The sequence below is a fragment of the Chamaea fasciata genome, unplaced genomic scaffold (assembly GCF_029207755.1).
Source record: "Chamaea fasciata isolate MVZ Bird 193981 ecotype frontalis unplaced genomic scaffold, bChaFas1.0.hap1 SCAF_10, whole genome shotgun sequence".
Classification (NCBI taxonomy): domain Eukaryota; kingdom Metazoa; phylum Chordata; class Aves; order Passeriformes; family Sylviidae; genus Chamaea; species Chamaea fasciata.
In genome coordinates, this window is record NW_027094095.1 from 21,160,303 (window position 1) to 21,178,771 (window position 18,469).

At 40.3% G+C, this 18,469-nt stretch overlaps 2 protein-coding genes across 2 annotated transcripts in view; one reads left to right on the forward strand and one right to left on the reverse strand.

Annotated features, from left to right (window-relative positions):
* PIGK (phosphatidylinositol glycan anchor biosynthesis class K) overlaps positions 1–5,938 on the forward strand; it is a 63,731-nt gene extending 57,793 nt beyond the window's left edge. The window contains exon 11 of the mRNA XM_066192620.1: positions 4,720–5,938. Coding sequence (XP_066048717.1) covers positions 4,720–4,836 — 117 coding nt within the window. The 3' untranslated portion in view covers positions 4,837–5,938. The remainder of the gene's footprint in view (positions 1–4,719) is intronic.
* A 7,621-nt stretch (positions 5,939–13,559) lies between these two features.
* ST6GALNAC5 (ST6 N-acetylgalactosaminide alpha-2,6-sialyltransferase 5) overlaps positions 13,560–18,469 on the reverse strand; it is a 71,306-nt gene continuing 66,396 nt past the window's right edge. Inside the window, exon 5 of the mRNA XM_066192621.1 lies at positions 13,560–16,522. Within this exon, the coding sequence (XP_066048718.1) occupies positions 16,291–16,522 (232 nt within the window). The 3' untranslated portion in view covers positions 13,560–16,290. The remainder of the gene's footprint in view (positions 16,523–18,469) is intronic.

The window sequence follows — 18,469 nt, forward strand, 5'->3', positions numbered from 1 at the left end:
ACTTTAATGGACTTGCTGGCACACAGCGCTTCTGATGTGTTATTTTTGTGCAGTTGCACAGGGATGTTTTGCGCTCCTGGTACCAACACTCACCATCTGCCTCAGGTTGGGGAGAACATCCCCTGCCACAAGGATCTGCACATTCATTTCTAAGCTTTTGCACCCTTTCTTAAAGCCCTCTTTGGAAAAAGGTACTGGAGGAGATTGAAGAATTTGTATGTCCCTGTTTCATTTGGGAATTACTTAATTCCTGCCTGTTTGATCAGCTTTCTGTGTTGCCACTGTTTAGATGTGGACAGTGAGTTTAACCCAAAGCTTACTGTACCCACATTTTTTGTGCTTATTAAAAACACTAAGACAGAGTTCTGTTGGAAGACTGTTAGCTATTATAATCTGACAGTCTTCCATATGGAAATCACTTAAATTTACCCTTGCAGATAAGCTTTAGACAGTGTTGTCCACGTGGAATGTTAATATGTGATGTTTTAAATCTTTTTTCTGTTGTGATGTAACATTTTAAAATTAAACCATTCTTCCTCTAATTAGCACTTCAGCTTTTTAATTTTTTTTTTCATAAAGCTTATTTTAATTGGAGTAACATGTATTGCATGTTTATGAAACACCTTCATTGAAAGTCTTGGATACTTTCCATTCAGGTCCCTATAGACCCATCCAGTTTGAAAATACACGTTTTATCCTCTCCTTAATTACAGTACTTGGAGCAACTCTCTGTTAACTGTTTTTAAGTTCCACAGGATAATGAGTCTACCAGAACTAGAGAGCGTACAGCAAAAAACTGTTCACAGGAGGAAGGTTGCTGTTGCTTAGCTACCTGTCTTTTTAATTTGGAATCTCCAGCAATTCCATAATGACTAGTGCTTAAACTGCTAAATGTATTTGTTAATGACAGATTGGACCATTCTGAATGTGCATTTCACCTATGTGTTACTGCTGTTATTGTAGGAACAAAGAGGATGCTTGTAATGGCATTGTGGTGTAAATCACAATACCTAAATATGTTGGTTACAGAAGCAGTTCTTAGGTGGGTACTACAGTGAAATTCAGAATAACTTGAGTGAGAAGGGGGTTGCTTCTGCACCTCCAGAGCAGTTCCAAATATGAAAAAGTTCTGTGTGATTTGTAGGTAGTGCAACCAGTCTGTAGTCTGCATTCTCACATCAATTTGGAGCATAATAGTGATAGATAATAAATTGCAGATCAAAATACTGTGACACTTAACATGGTTTTAGTCCATTTAGCATTTTCTTGCAAGTGAGAAAATGCCTGACATGTAAAAATTGCCTGAATCTCACAGAAATTTGCTGAAATAAGACTCTGAACTAGGCAACAGTCATAGGAGAACTACTGATTTTTTTTTTTGAATCTGTGAAAAACTTTACTTAATGCTTTCTGATAAATCCTAAAATTGATATAAAGAGATAGTTTATCTAGGCTTGTGGCCACAGAACTGGTATAAGCATAGAAAGAAATTCTGGCTTTTCTAAACCTTTTTCCAGTATGTGGATCTAAAAGTTACTTTCATTTGCTATTGAAGTGAATTCTTTCTTAGGCTTTCCCATTAGGAGAGATCTCTACAACTCTTTCCCTTTTGCCTACAAAAAATAGCCACAGCAGCTTCTGCAGCAGCATGGGTGAGGCACTGGTGTGTTTCAGGGAAGGCATCCCATCCCATCCCATCCCATCCCATCCCATCCCATCCCATCCCATCCCATCCCATCCCATCCCATCCCATCCCATCCCATCCCATCCCATCCCATCCCATCCCATCCCTCCTTGGCTGGTGTCCCGCTGTCAGTGCCGCAGGCCCCGGCAGCGCTCCCCAGGAAGGAGCTGGTGGCTCTGTGCTGGCAGGGCACAGCTGGAAGGGCTCTGCCAGCCCGTGTGACAAGCACAGCTTGCTGGCCCAGGTCATGGCAGCAGTGGCTCCACGTCCCATGCAGATGGGACCATGCACATGGTGCCAAAAGCAGCTTTCTGTAAAGGAACTGCAGCACTCTGCTGCTGAGCTGACGTGCCTGCCTGGAGTTTTGTTATTGATGCTTTCTGTGTTGTATTTGTTAGGATTCTAGAAAGATGAACTTGTTAGTTTGACAACTGATTATATTTTTAATTTAGCGGTGAACTCTCTCGGGAATCTGTGAGCAAGTTAATTTAAACAAAATTAGGTATTTCAGCTCTTGCAGGTATACTTCGTAGATTTAAATGTGAATCTGTGTTATCCCGTTTTAGATATTCATAAGGTTTTGATGTCCTCATGGAAAATACTGGCCTAGTTCAGTATGATTTTATGCTCAATTAACCATTTGGAGATATTGACTTACAGATACTCAACAGAGTTGCATATTTTTGCCCTTTTATTGGGGTTTAATATTTACGTGTAGATTTCAGTTTCTGGGTCTGTAAATCGTTCTTCTTAGGATAATTTATTTTTAAGATCACTGAGTGTGTAGCTGTTGTACAGCCTCATATAATTTTTGTCATGCCTTCATGGTTTTAATCCTTTACTTTTTAACATTGCATCCCATGACTTTAAACTGACTATATATATCTCCTTGATTTCCCAGTGCAGAGCCACTGCTGCACTGGCCTCTCTTCCCTTGCAGAATTCCATGGAGACTTCAGTACAAGACATGACAAAATGTAAAACCATACTCATAGATCACCTTATAAATATTTATTCATATAAATTCTTTAAAGAAATTAAATTACGTGTTCTATACAAAATAGGAAAGAGAGGCTTTTAGTGTCACTGGCTGCAAATTGAAGTCATTTGTCTTGAAGGGTCAGGTGCCACTTTGTGGTAAGATACTTGTCTGAGATCCAAGAAGGGAAAGATTGATAGTACAAAGAGACTGATGGAACAGGCACTGCAATATGCATACGAAGTTACGGGTTAATTAGGAAGATTTAAACAAGAAAGTCCCTTTGTGTGGAGAAGTGTCATGTGCTGTTACTCTCAGAAGCGAGGTGTGCTGGCAGCCTTTTGAACAGGCAGAGTTGATTTTCAGAAATGTTTATGTGGAGATGTGCAGTTGTGAATATCAGCGAGGTGGCAGATCACCAACAGCACACGCTGCAGCTGACGAGGGCTGCTCAGGGAATTCAGTGGTTTGCATTCAGAGACACCTGCTCTGCTCACATCTTTGGTTTTGTTGTGGTTGATGTAAATGATAATGCTGGTTTTGTGATTCCTGTATCAGAGTAAAATCATTAATATTTCAGACTGCCAAGTTCTTTGGGTGTCTCGGGTGATGTGACTATTTGTTCTACTTTTTAACTGCAGGCACAGTACTTACAGAAAAATCCTAAAGCTAAGAATGTGTGGTTTATAAAGTGGGAGCTGAGCAATCAACAAACATTGTTTTTGTGTTGATAGGAAAGCTGTTTTGAAAGAACAGACACTGCAAACTGTTCCTTCTTACATTAAAGTTCACCAGCCTCCCTGGTACATTTAGCAGAGAACAACAAGCTTCTCTGTGTAGATTGATGCTGAAATTAAAACAGCAACATCTTTTGTAACAGTTATCACTTGGCAGAAAGAGAATTTTAAATTTGACTTAAATGCAACAAAATCAAAATGGTCTGTGCCCCTTGTGTCTCATTCTGCACAAGGACAAAATGGTGCAAATCTTTCAGCAAGGCAGGAATAAAAATCTCAGCAAGTGCTTCAGTATTTATTATCCTAATAGTAAATCATTCCTGTCTGCCTAGAAGATCTGTAAAAAAAACCTGCTGAGGGCAAGAGCAGGCGCAGGCCTGAGGGGCTGAGTTAACACTTTTAAATACTGTAATTCTGGTATTTTTGTCATGATAGTCTTAACTACAATTTAGCATTCATATAGTCACCTTATTTTTAGCCCCCGAGACAGATCTTGGGGTACATGGCAGCTCTTATCTTCTACAATCCATTTCTCTGACTGTGGAGTATCCGAGTTTTTAGTTTAATAAGGGGAGGAGGAAGACAGGCAAGTTTTATCTTGTCTAGCTGCTATGTGTGAGAAGGCTTTCAGTTGCAGTGTATGACTTTTTACTGAAGATGAAAAATTTGTTGAAGAGGGATAGAAGTTTGAATTGCAGAATACATTTCTACATTAGGGAAAGGCAGTTAGACTCAATGAGACCCCTGGGAAATGTGACTGACATTGAAAACAATCCTATTTTGCTTTATGCTATTGCTATAATGATGAGTCTTCGCTTGTTATGTGGTCAGATATCTGTTTATTCACATAATTCTGAGTACAAAAGCAGCTGTAGAAAACAGGTAGTGGAGAAACAACACTCTCTTCTCTCTTTCACATTTTCACTTGTAGGAGCTGTTTTTTATACTTACAGAATTCTTTTCTTGTATTAACATGAGACCAAATACAAGAAAATCTGTCCAAACAAATGAGTTGGAACGTGTCCCATGATTCCAATACGCTCAGGCAAAGTGATGTCTCAGGCACAGTTCCAGTGGCCTTTTTGTGGTACTTACCCTCCCTGCCTGAGTGGCAACTTGCCTCCCATTAGCCTCCCCATCACATCACAAAGATGCTTCTACTTCATGAAGAAATACAGCTTAGTGGTATTTGGTTCTACTGCAAGGATTATTTTTTGCACTTGATAAACACAGTTCACTGCTTATTGTGAGAACTAAGTACAAGTTTTTTTCTCTTTTTGTTTCTTCTTTTTTTTTTTTTTTTTTTTTTTTTTCCCCAGAAACCAAAACAAAAGGATTGGCATCCTCCTGGAGGATTTATTTTAGGACTCTGGGCATTGATCATCATGGTTTTCTTCAAAACATACGGAATCAAGCACATGAAACATGTCTTCTGAACTGGAGCAAACAAGATACTTGCATTGGCTGCTACTTTGGGTTCATGGGTATCACCTGTGTTCTCTGCATGTGGATTATGACTGTGTCCAAACACTGTGTTGACATCTCACTTCTAAAGATTCTTTTGAAGCCATCTCTTCTGCCCCTTTTTCTGGAAAGATTCTAACAAAGGGTTTTAATGTTACTGTTATTTCACTTTGTCTTGATTTAAACATATTTTAATGCTGTTCTGAGCATTTTTTTTTCTTTCTGGTTAAACTTAAAAAAGGGCAGGACCTAAACCCAGTAACAGGATTTCGGTGGTTGCTTCTGGATTGTAAATGGGCAGATTCTTTCCACCGTACTTGGAAGTAAATCTTCGAAGAAGTCATCTGTTACTGAAGAACTGGACATTGTGGAGAACATTATTAAAGCTGTAATTTTGTCTATAAAAACTGAACCCACTTTGCAGACTTTGGCCTGGCATATTGAAAGCTTTCTTCACAAAAATAAAAATACTCTGGAATATATTGATTTCTTTTTTCGTACTTTTTTCTTCCCTGTTGAATGCAACCCTTAGATCAGTCCTTTCACCTTAGGCAGTTTCGAGTCTAGAATTCTATGAGTCTGTGAAAGTGAAAAGAAAATTACGACCTTGCTGAATCTACTTAAAAAGAAGGCCAAAAAATGTGAAAGGATTTCAACATGTCCATTAGAAACCCTTCATAGATGTTATATTTTCACTGCATGCAACAGGGACTTGGATGCTTTCAGAATTTTCAGTGCACTGGATTTGCAGTGAAGAAAATCGACTCTGGCATCAGGACGAAAAACATTATAAATTGTACCATTGTATTCTGTAGTTTCTGAGCCCTTAGAAAATGTGCTTTGTTGCCTGTGTTTTGTAAATTCTGGTTTGGCATATTGATTTTTTCTTCCTGGACATTTACTGATGAATGTATGCTAAAAGGGTTTTGTCTGTATAATATAGTAATATTGTGAAGAGAAGAGCAAATCTGTGCATGTGTAGAAACACATCTGTCAGTGAGGAGAAGCTTTTGCCCTCTGCTTTTGGAACTTGTTCTCTGTTTTAATCAAAATAAAGCCTACCTGATGCAGTCATGGTGTAAGCATATCAGTAAGTAAGTAATTTATATATATATATATATATAATAACACATATCTCTAGATGTTATTAGGAATTACTTATAATCACACATAATATCAGAGTCAGTATATTTTTCTTAGAATATGGTTCTGAGGATTTCCTGTTGCACAGCACATACAAATCCAAGTGCATAAACATTTTTGTCCTTTTCTCTTCTCTTCTTTTCTTCAGCCTGATCGTGGCATCCCAGCGTCAGGTGAGAGGCGGTGAATTGTCAGAGCTGTGTGAGCCTGGGAGGGCTGTGGAGAAGCCACTGAGGCTTCCAGAGAACAAGGAAAACAGCAGTGTGGTGCAGCTCGAGATCTAAAGCCTTGCTTTTTTTATCTCCAAAGGTTTTCTAGGCTGGAGACATTGAAGGTACAAAATGATCCAGTATGGGAAGGTGAACATTTGCCTACTCCACCTCTTCAGGCACTTCTTGGTGAAGAGCTGGAATTGTTTTCAGTAGCAGCAGCTTAAGGCCCAGGAGTAGGGATTAAAACTGAAGCATTCCTACTGTCCCTGTAGTTCTGTAAACTGATATTGTGGGGTAGATAGTACTGGGCACGTCTTCCCAGTGTGCTGATCAGAAGCTTTTATGTAACTGGTGCACAGATCTTCCCTGCCAACAACAATTCAGCTTAATGGGAAAGAGAAACACACTGTGGGATGGGTCTGTAGCATTCCTGGTGCTGGATGTCGGGATCTGTATTCTCAGTGTGTTGGGTTTGGGGGTTGATTTTTGGATAATGTCCTTCAAAAGCGATGACTTCATATCCAAAATCTGATATAATGGTGACTTTTCATAAAATCAGAAAACCTTTTTTTTTTTTTCCCCTTGAGCAATTTCTAATACAACAGTCAAAATCTGCTGTGCACAGACCATGTAGAAATGTGTAGACCCAGTATAGAAATGAATCCTACAGAATTCCTTAGGGGATTTGCTTAGCTTTCCTTTCCTAATCCAACTCTTTTTCAATTGTAGTAAATATTTTAATCAAATATTTATTTTATAGGCAACTTTTGCCACACTTTAAAAACTGGATAAAGTGAAGTTGATAAAGCTTTGTGCCTTGGCTTCAGTTGCAGTTACATTTATTTGGACTCCTCAGGCCTTATTCAATTTTTCTCTTTCCCTCTTTCAGCCACCTTTTGCAGGAAGGGATAGAAACATCTACAGAACTCATCCGAATTTCGCCAGTAGCAGGAGATACCAAAGATTCTGTCTTTTTAAAAGCTTATCTGATGAGGGAAAAGGAGGCAATTAGGTAGGATATTAAAATGCAATTTATGAATAGAGGCACTCAGTAAGTATGCATGTGAAGGTGATTAAACTGGAGTGAGAACAACAGTTTGCCTGTTGGAATGCAGCAAACTATGCTTCAGGCATTTTTAGCATTTTTGTATGCACAGAAGTGAGGAGTTGAAATGGATCATTCTGAGACACCATAAAGTTGCCTATGCTACACCTATGAGACAGTATTTTCTATGCTGTGATAGCTTTTGTTCCTTGAACAGTTACAGTCTGAAAGCAAGTACAAGAATGTCACAGAATTGTCCGTAAATGTGTGTTGTATATTTATTTCTTATTTAAAGTTAGTAATCTTTCCATTTTCCCAGGGAGGCCTTCAGGCTCAGTTTGGAATGTGGGCTCTGGGAGCCAGCCATGTCACCCTCAGTCACAAACCGTTTGTGTTCTGCAGGCCAAGTGTGCTTTGCAGTATAGATGCTTCCTCCAAGGTGCACAGGTGATCTTTTTAATGGAATCCAGAAGACAAGCCAGGTGGCAGTTTCTTGATGCTTCTTTGCATGGGAACTTTTTGGAGCAGAATTGAATTTCAGTGTTTTGTGATTCTGCATGGAAAGGTCTGTGAACCAAGTGTGCCCATGCCTGCAAAACTCAATGTATTCATGTCTGCAGTCTGTACTGGTCCTGCAATGGGGTTTTTAGATACTGTTTAGAACACTCATGGATGATAAAAATGGATGTTGGTCATTTCAGTTTTTCAGCTCTCTTTCAGGATCACATCTGAAAACACATTTTTTTTTAATTGAATGAAGAAAAAGTAGGTCCCCAGGAGGGTTGTACTCACATCCAGGTGCTCTCCTGTCCCCTGGAGTGCCTGTGACCAGGCCCAAAGGCTGACACAAAGTGTGACTAAGCTGTGCTTCTGTTACAGACTGACAAGTGAGGTTCCTACAAAAAATGAGTGGAGAAAGAAACCTGAGCAGGGGGGAGACAATCAGTGTTTCTTGGTCTATGCCAGCTGAGTATTTTCATGTTTAATAACTGTTACGAGGAAATGCTCTTGGCATAAGCAAATACCAGAGATGGTTCCCAGGTACCTTTACAAACATCATTAGTGATGGTGTGTCTCTTCTAGAGAGTGGAGGGCTTTTTCCTCCTGAAAGCTGGTATCTATTATTGATTACAGAAAAGCAAATGTAATCTGGGTCTAATTCTCTTGCTGAGTACCTGCACATTGAGCCCATTTCCATCTCTTGTTTCAGGAGTTGGGGATTTTTATTCTCAGCTACCACATCCACAGAATGTACTGGAAGTAAATGGAACTTGTGGTCCAGTCTGCCTTCAGAAGGGCATCACTGCAAGCTGGAGCAGGGCTGAGTTGCACTAAATCAGTGATTTGCAAAGGGGCTAAGGCCAGGTTCAGCTGTGAATTTATCCTGGGGGGAGAGGATTTGGGCAGTGATAAGGACGGGGATGTATTGTGCTGTACTCCTGTGAGAGGGACTGCAAGGACCAGCTGAGGCAGGGCAGAAATCTGCAGCCCTGGCAATCCTGATACTGACAGCATGTCAGTAAGGGGTTTTTTGATGTTAGAGAACTGCTGCTTTCTCTTCTCTGATGGATGCTTAGAAGGAAGGAATAAAAAGGAAGTTTCTGATCTGAAGGCTTCCCTGATTATCCATTCAGTATAGCTGAGGAAATGAGATGCCGCTAGTTTCTGGTAAATAGTGAATATTTCATCCAGTACTTTGCATTGTGAAGTCAAAAGCTTTTATGTGGTCAGGATTATTTGGACTTGATAAAAATCGGTGAAGTGGAAGGCAATCCATCAAGTGAGAATGGTGCATTTCAGAGAGTCTGTGGTATTTGGAAAGAAGACAACCTTTGTATGTGGTACAGGGTGGGACAAGGGTTGGGACAAGAAAGCTCAGTGTCCTCCTCATGCACAGATCTTCAGCTCTCTCTGTGTTACAGAGCTCTGTGTGACCTGGCAGAATTTTATCGTGCTTCCAGACTAATTCACCTTTGAATTGAGACAAGCATAAAATATTTCACCCAAGAGACTAATCTATCCATGAAGTTATGAACTGCAGAAAAAAGCAGTGTATTTAATGAAAGTGTCTTCTCAACCACGTGAAGATCAGACTCAGGCTGGAGCTGACAGAGAGGAGAGTTGGGGCTCAGTACCAATAGTTGTCCTGCAGAAATCTCTCTTCATGTTCCACAAATGAATCACACGTGCCACAAAAACTCGTTTAATCATCACTTCAGCACTTCTGTACAATAATAAGCATAATAGTTTTTTCCAGGTCTTAAGTGGTGAAAGGCAAATTAAAAAAATGGAGAAAGTTTCTCATGGAAGATTATATGATGCTAATTTATTTCTGCTTTCCCTCTTTCTGTGAACTTTTAAAAAGAAAAAGCTTTCAGGAAATGTATCTTGAAAGTGTCTGTGTTTTGTAATAAAAACTTGCATAGGCTGCATAACATACTCTGAAATCAGCATTTCTTAGAACTTTCACTTGCAAGTTCTTTAAGACCGAGTTACTTTTTCTCCCCTAATGAGGATTTATGCCTGATTTAGTGATTAAATTGATAATGCTTAAGGTTTCCATTCAAGGATGTACATCTGTTAATGTTTGATTGTGCCATGTCTTCTTCCCCATGCAGATCATAGATTTAACTATAATTTTTTTTCCTTTTTCTTTTCAGGTCTGGGAATAACACTGAATCCTTGGCCAATACTGAGCCAGTTTTGCTGCTTTGGCTAACAGGCTTAATAGAGATGCAAATTTTATTGGCCTAAATTATTTTGGTGACGTTGTTTACAACAATCCCTTGAACAAAACAAGCCCCACAAGAAGCAAACTGGACAGTGTAACAGCAAGGCTCAGCCTAGGGGGTCCTTGCCATGACAGTGGCATTTTTCACACTGCTGTTGACATGGCTTTAGTGACAGCTCAGCAGAGATCAGGCCACCAGGCTGTGGTTTATGTGGGAGATTCATGGTATGTCATACTAGTCCCTGTGACAAAACTGAACTGACTAATCTGAAATAGCAAACAGATTTTCTTTCTTGGCCTGACTTACTGGAATAATGCTCTTATATTAAATGTTTGACTAGGCCCACTGGCTCTGCATGTAGTGAGTATTTTAAACTCAGGCTCTGTCCTTTATATCCAGCTCCAGTATAATGGTACTTACTTCCTTTATCAAATGCTTTGATATTTACCAGCAAAAAGCCTCACTAAACATTAGATTATGTTCAATTTTCATTAAGTTACTTTTTCTGTAGTACCTTTCCTTCCAGGTTAAATTTATAGCTGAAGATATTATGGCTCAAACTGGGATGATTTTAGGGTCCCCTTACCTCCCCTTACCTCCCTTGGTCTTTATAATGCATATGGAATGGCAAATAGGATCAATGGGGTCATCAGTGTATCATTGCAATGTGTGTTTGTATTTTGTACAGTTCTATTACACACCCTTCTCTGGAGTGGTCCCTGTATTTGTATTTTTTTACATATACAGAAGGCTTTCTGCACTTGCTGTTGTTGCTGGTTTCTTTAATCTCCTTCTCTGCAGCATCATTTGCAGTGGAGGGATGAGGAAGAGCTTTTCAGTGTTTCACGTAATGCCCATCTATACATGTATAGCCACAGCAAAAAAATAATAATATTGTCAGGGGAATGTTCCAGTTTTCTCTAACACAAATGGGCAGTCCCACTGAATATCAGTAACCACTTTCAGTTTTGGCCTTGTGTCCAGCAAGGATGCAATGGGGATGCCTATCCTCATAGGCTATAAATCTGTTCACTTCTTTTGCCTTCGTGTTAAGACATAAACCTAACCTAGGATCTTGTCTAAAATGAAGCCACACCAAATGGTTCCCTTCAGAATTCCCGTGGTTTTGCACTTAACAGACTCTCACCATGCTGTATGGTGAGATCATAACTGACCTGACAGCCAAAGTTAAGTTAGCAAAGTCCTAAAACTTTATACCTTGCTAAACATGAATTACTCCATTTATCTTTCCTGTATTTCAGGAAGCAGCTAGTGTCCTAAAAGCTACTCATGTTATTATTTTCCTACTTATTTTCCTATGTTCAGATAGGTTCCTTAGGGTGAGGATCTTTCTTTTTTTTTTTCTGTGTTAACTATAACTTCTTTGGAAGTCTTTTGCAAACCTAGTTGTGGAATTCCAAGTAGATCCACCACTTGGATCTCTTTGTCCCCTTGCTTCAGAGAACCTTGAAGAACTCTATAAATAGATTTGCAAGGCAGGGTGTTGCCTACAAAAGCTGCATTACATCTTAGCCAATCTATCTTCTTTATGACTCCTGATTTTGTTCTTACAGGTGACCATATCTGTCTAGATTGCTGGGGTTGTCTGTAGTTTTCCTGACGATTCCTGGTCAGAGCACTCCATAGCAGACAAGGACACTGTATGTTGGTCATCTCTGTGCAGCTTCTCTGGTGAGGCCTGGCCTCCAGGGGCAGGCAGGACCAAGGGATGTGTCCCTCTCTCCTGGCAGTGCTGTGCGCTCTGCTGGCACCCCTGGAGAGGGCTCAGCTGGTTCAGGGCCTGGTTCCACTCCATGCCTTTGCCATGGAGCTGTTCCACAGCTGGCCAAGGTGAAATCACCAGCTTTGCTTCTGCTGAGATGCTGAATCTCCATCCACGTGGTGGTCAAAGGGCATCATTTGACATTTCATGTTTTGGTGTAATTTTCAGTGAGAAAAACATTTAACAGTCTAGTGGTTTTAAGGGTATTTAGCATAAGCAGTGCCATTTGACAGTCATTTTATAAAAGAGTCTTTGAATTTTATATTTTTCTGCTTCAGCACAGAGAAATTTCACACCACCTTAGACATTTGCCCCTTCACATTTCCTAGGGTTTTTTAAAAGAATATTTCCTAGGTTTTTATTAAACAAGATTGTCCTTAATTTTTTTTCTTTCTCCTTACAAAATCATATGCTTGTTATATGAGAGGTGTGCCTTTGCAGCAGGCAGCTGGAAATTCGAAGTGATCAGTATGAGCTGGTGGTCCAGGGAAGACAGATGTATTGGTACCTGTAAGGTTTCTGTACTTTCTTTTGTTTTGCAGTACCTTTTGCTGCCTTACAAATACTCTTTGATGGTTTAACTGCTTGTTATGTTTTTAATCCCTAAGCTATGTTTTAAATTGAATTAGAAATTGTGTCTCCTTGCATCAGTTAAAATCATTAACTTGCATTACAGAAATTATTATCAGCATTTTTCAAAGAGTTTTTGTGGCACCTGTGATCAACTTACAGAATACTGCAAGGAAAACTATGCAAGACAGTCATTGCTGTTGAGCCAGGACACTCCTCTGTCAGCTCCAGCCTGAGTGTGATCTCCATATTCCAGGGGAATAAAGCTAGACAGCACAAGGCACATTTTATTCCTCACTGTTTAGATCCCTCTCACCCCATTCCCCAATGCTTTTCCAGCTATTTTTATCTTAATGTTTCCTTGCAACCGTAGGGGTATTTTGGGTAAAAATGACTTGGTTGCCTTTGAAGTTTGCCTGGAAAATACAGCAGGACAAGTCTCAGGTAAGCAGCTCCAGAAGGGTTTTATTAATTTACTGCACTGTATGAATGGCAGTAGCACTGTGTTCTGCTGGATGGAGCCAGGGCTGCCAGTCAGCAGACCCAAATCTTGTTCCAAGGCTGTCACTTGGTCTTAGTTTCTTAACCTCCCCTTTCCTCAGTTTCCTTATAAAGAATAAAGTGTGAGCTTTCTGAGGTCTAGCACTTTGGGTGCGAGGTTTCTTCATGTGCATCATGGTTTTGCTTTGTACCATGGTGCTGTCACCATTGAGCCAACAGAACACAAAGCAGCTGTGGTACTTTTTTGTTCTTAGTAGCAGAGATGTTTTCTTTATCATTCTCAATTCCAGTTGCACATATCATGGCGTTAGAGCTACAGTTCTTCAAGATGAAAAATATCCCCTCTGACAAAGGCAAGTGTAAAAGCCTAAAGGTATGCAAGGAGTTCAGAACTAAACTAACATAGATCTTGAAATTGCTGATGTCTGTAAACACTGTTTTGCCACAGCTTTTAATATGTGAAATGATGTGCTGCAGATCATGAATCGATCAAATTATAGTGAGGAGTGTGAGATGACAGCATAAAGCAGAGAATGGCAGCAGTGCCTAGTTTGTACTACTTATCCCTAGGCTGACAGCATTTTCTGTCATAAATCTGTTTGGTTTATAACTAGGCAATAAACCTTACATCAGGCTGAAATGCAGCAGGATTCTGTAGTTCAAAAATTGTGCATTTAATAGAAAAATACATCAGCGATCTGTTAATTAAAATTGCAGTGCTTTAACAGTTATTTACATTTCTTCTGCACTCTTACAACTTACGTTTTTTGGACTCAATTTATGTTCCATGTAAATCTGTGTGATCTATTTAAAACTTGCTGTCTCCTTGGCTTCATCAAATTCCTTTTTATATATACAGGTGTGACTTAGAAAATACTCCTTCATGCTTTTTGTAATTAGATGGGGGACCTTGCTGAAACTTCACAGGAGGCTGATGAGACTAAAGTGAGTTTGGGTTTGTTTCGTTTAAAAGATGTGTATGAGGGTAGCAAGAACACACAGTTATTAACAGAAACTGAACAAGGAATGAGTTATAATGCTTAGCTCGGCTCTGTTAGGAGATTTACTGTCCTTACAGTTCATTTCATGTTTCTTCATATTCTTAATGCTTCCCCATATCTACTTGACACTGAGCAGTCTTGCAGACAGGGAACAGCCTGTGGAACACAATGGGGTCTGGCAAGACTCTCTCTGTGTCTCTACAGAATACTAGAAGTAGACCAGTGTAGTCTATCTTAAAATGATCTGATATTAACAGCAACAAAGCTAAACATACAGCATACACATCCCGCAGCCCTTGACTGATGGAGAAACTAAGACCTCTAGTTTAAAATGACAAGATCTTTTTTATTATTGTATCAGTAATAAAACAGGGACAGTAGCATCAGAGGACCTAACTGTGATCTGCACCATGTCCTGCAGTCACATTAGAAATGATCTGTAAATCAGTTTGATAGACTTCATCAATTGCAGCAATATATGCTGGATACACTTCCCAGTACACATGTTGAAAGGGATGTTCAAACTGCCATTAGTTCAAAACCCATTCTGTTTTTTATAGGATGCAGTGAAATCAAGTGGAAGGAATAAAACACCATCAGTGAAAGGAGGAGAGTTAAACAGCTGACAGGAGAAAGGTAACACGCACTTGGCATTCAGTTTGTAAGCTGAGTGGTGTGTACCAGGAAGAACACCAAAATAAAGCTTTTAAGGCAAAATACATTATAGATTCTTACTTTTTGATAGTGGGCAGGGCTGCAGCAGGATAGTGGCTCTCGAAGACTTGCACTTCAGATCCAGGCAGTGTTACAGCGGTGACACCAGTTTGTCCCTGCCAGGACAGGTCACTTACTCCCCAGAGAATCAGGGTATCTCTGTGGGGCAGCTGCAGCTATTGCTATCCAGTTTTGGAAAGAGGAAGACTGTGGGTTATAAGGGGGTTTAAATGAGAGTGTTCGGTCCCAGTTCTGTGTCTCGCCTCTGAGGTTCAGCTTCTTGGATTTAGGTGTTTAAAAGGTAGTATCTTTGTTCTAGCTTTTGCACTTGTCTAATGAGAGACACCTTTCATCACCTGAGGTATGTTTCATGCATTAGTTACTGATTACTTCGAAAAAAAAAGAGATTTGATATTTGTGAAGCAAAAGGAAAATTAGTACTGTAACTGAATTCTTCTTTATTCACAAGCCCCATGGAACCCAGTAATTCCCACTGCAAGGTTCCATACACAGCATGAGCATTGTCCTTCCCCTTTGTCTTGCAGGGCCTCACCATGCACATACAGGTACTTCATGGAAAAAAAAGCAGAGTTTAACTTTGCTCCTTTCAGGAGGACAACTTTGTACTCATGGAACGCTTTTCGCATCCCAGCTTCAGTGTGATCCAGAATCCTTGGGATCAGTGATGACCTTGGGACAGTGGGAGGCAGGGATTTTTGCAGGTACAGTGCTGTGATCTTTCTGGTTACTCTGACTGGTATTGTAGTCCTGGTAGTTTACCTTCTTCTTTCCAGAAATTTGGTCACATTGTGTTGAGCAGCTGTGGCCTGGTTCGTAGTCTGTTGCCTCAGGAGGGTTGCTGGCAGCCTCTTGCAGGAATACAAGAGGCAAAACAGAACACAGCCCCTCCAGCCTTAGCTTGTCTTCAATGAGAAGCTGCTGCCATGGCCAGCGGGAGGTTTGGCTTTTTTTCTGGATAAATTTTGCTTGCCCTCCTTCCTCCCACCCATATTTAAAAAACAGCAGCTTGACAGCACAGCAGCAAATGCACATTAATATCAAACAGAATTTTCACCACCATTTTTGTATTAACGTAAGATGTCAGAATGTAAAGTGAGCTGGATCTGCACATGGGACCACTCTTGCTGTTAAAGGCTTTAGGCTGGAACAGAGCCAAAAATTCTTAGAAGAAATCCAACATTTCCCAATCAAATATTAATTACATGCTATATAGAATTACATATTTCAAACAAGTTTTATAAATAAAAAGCTAGGCCTTTCAAACCATCAGCAATATTAGTTTTGGATTTAAAAGACTATGAAAGATAAACAACCACATAACCGTGAATTAGAAAAATACTGGCCTAGGTTGCATAAAAACCTCCATTCAATAAATACGGAAAGTTGTCACTATGAAAATTCAGTGGCATCGTACTTAAAAAAGCCATAATGAATTAACCATCCCTTAATGACACTCAGGTTGTGTTTCACGAATCACGAACACACACAGGAAGTCAGGTGGCCCCAAAAGGCGACAGACTGGGCTAATACAGTTTAACAGAAAGTACTCTTGGTGTGTGCTGCTCCGCCATGCCGACTTCCTGACTGCTGCTGTGGGTGCCAGCTGCAGACCCTGTTATCCTTGCCCTCCAGGCTGCCGTGCTGCCCACCAGGTCCGGAGGCTGCTGGGAGAGGTGGCTGTGGCTGGGCTGGTGTGTCCGTCCCTCAGGCCAGCGTTTTCACCCCGGGGTGGGTCACAGTGAGGGGCTCCGGTTCCCAGTCCGGCTGGAAGAAGCGGATGTCGAATGTCCGCGCCCAGTTCTCGAAGACGCGCTTCTCGGTGATGAAGCGGTGGTGGCTGCCCTTGCGGCCCCGCTCGTGGGAGAGGTACATGGTGCACTCGTCTGGCCCCAGAGGTTCATAGTAGTGATAAGGTACTGAAAGATGATTAGGATCCCTGTGGAAAAAAGAAAAGAGATGGAAGCCCAAGGTGTTCTTTTTCGTTGATTGAAAAGATGCTATCTTTAATGACCTGATGGGCTCAAATCCACTCTTTTTCCCAGTTAAACTATGTAGCTGTTTATTCTTCTTGCATATCTACTACATCAGAATGGGGCAAAGGTGTTTTCTTTGCTTTTTCTTTTGGTCTCCTTTAATCCTCTTCCTCCCAGTTAAATGAAGGACAGCAGCAGCTCGGTAACAAGGGAGAGTGCTGCAGGGCTGTGTTACTACTATGAAATTTGAAGTAAACTGCTTAAAAGAGATTTAAATCTGGATTGTGATTTGTAAAAGGTCTTGCAGAGGTGTTTACTGAACTGGGGAAGAAAGAGAAGATGATAGATGGAGGTGGTTATCAGTGTCACATCAGCTCAGCTCAACGTTCCCAGCACGCTGCGTGAGGTTCCGAGAGCACAACTTCAATGAGTGTCTGCACGCCAGGTCAGTGGTACAGGCTGCTGTTGCTGGCATTTTAATCAAATGTCTGATGCACAAATGAGTTCCTTATTTTACAACAGCAGTTTTCATGTATCTAAGCTAAAAATTAAAATAGTTCACCCATAGTATCCATCTGACCTTGTGAACCCGTTCACATTTCCCAGAGGGAGATGAGTGACTCATGGTGACACACTGGATATGCCAAACACCAATTAGATACTTAGGATAAAGTTCATTTTAGCAGTTCTGACCTCAGTGTTTCCATGTAACATTCTGTAAATGGCACATTTGTATTATAATAAGCCAGAGCAATTAATTCTCCTTTTGTTTTAATCTCCACATTAACCTGTAGCCACGATGTTTTTTTACTTTGGGCATGGGCGTTTTGGGCTGACAGGAACTCAGACAACTCTCTGTGTCATAAATACTAAGAGAGCAAGCTGTCCCAGACAGAATTACCCAATTGTATCCCTCTCTCCCCAGTTGCTACCAGCTATTTTGCTGTGACAGAAAATTCCCAATATCAGCATTTAGTGAAGCCTTGGAGCTGCTCTGTGTTACAGCCTCAGCTGAACAGGAGCCTGGTACAGAGCAAGAAATCTGATACAGATTCAGGGCTGTCAGCTCTAATATACAATTGATTATTTTCATTTTGAAGAGCTAATATTTAAGGTCATTTTCAATTGAATGCATCCACAATCTGTCAGTAGTCTGTGCTGGTCATTATTTTTACTGTGTAATTCTGTCACCTACGCAATTTTCTAATTTTACTTATTTTGCCATTATCCATATTGTGTATGCAGAGGTAATGTATGATATTGCTGCTTTCCATTTGTGCCTTAGATTAACGTTTTAATTCGATCAATCTGGCTTCCTTGTAACACAACACGGTGATCAATCTTACAAGACCAGAATAACAATAAAATTACATTTCTAGAATAAGAAGGATTCTAAACTTATTAAATATATTCTCACTGGAATACATAAGAGTGAAACAAAATCCTTCATCGCCTCACCTACAGAAACTGCATTTGTAATCTAAAGCTGTCCTTCATGTAGAAATATAATATTTCTAAACTACAGCTATTAGAACTCAATCTTCAATTAATTTTTCACTTTTTTGATACATTGGATCTTTTATTGTCGCTTAAATGAATCATTTGTATGGTTACTATAAATCTAATAGGATACGTTTTCATGTGATGTGTTTTTGTTAAGAACTACTACACAAATAGGCCTCTGCCTCTCATTCAGACTGCTCTTCCTTCTTGCACTAAAGCTGGATTTTACTCTTGGGTCCTCAACAATACACCTGTATTGCTTGGTATAAATTTACTGCTTTAAAGTTAGGATTAGTGAAGCTGAAATCATATCTCCAACAGACTAGAGAAAACACAGCCCCAGTTAACGGGGCAGAGTGAGCCTGTGAGGCTGCTGGTCCTGACACCTCCAGGCAAGGTGGTTTGGA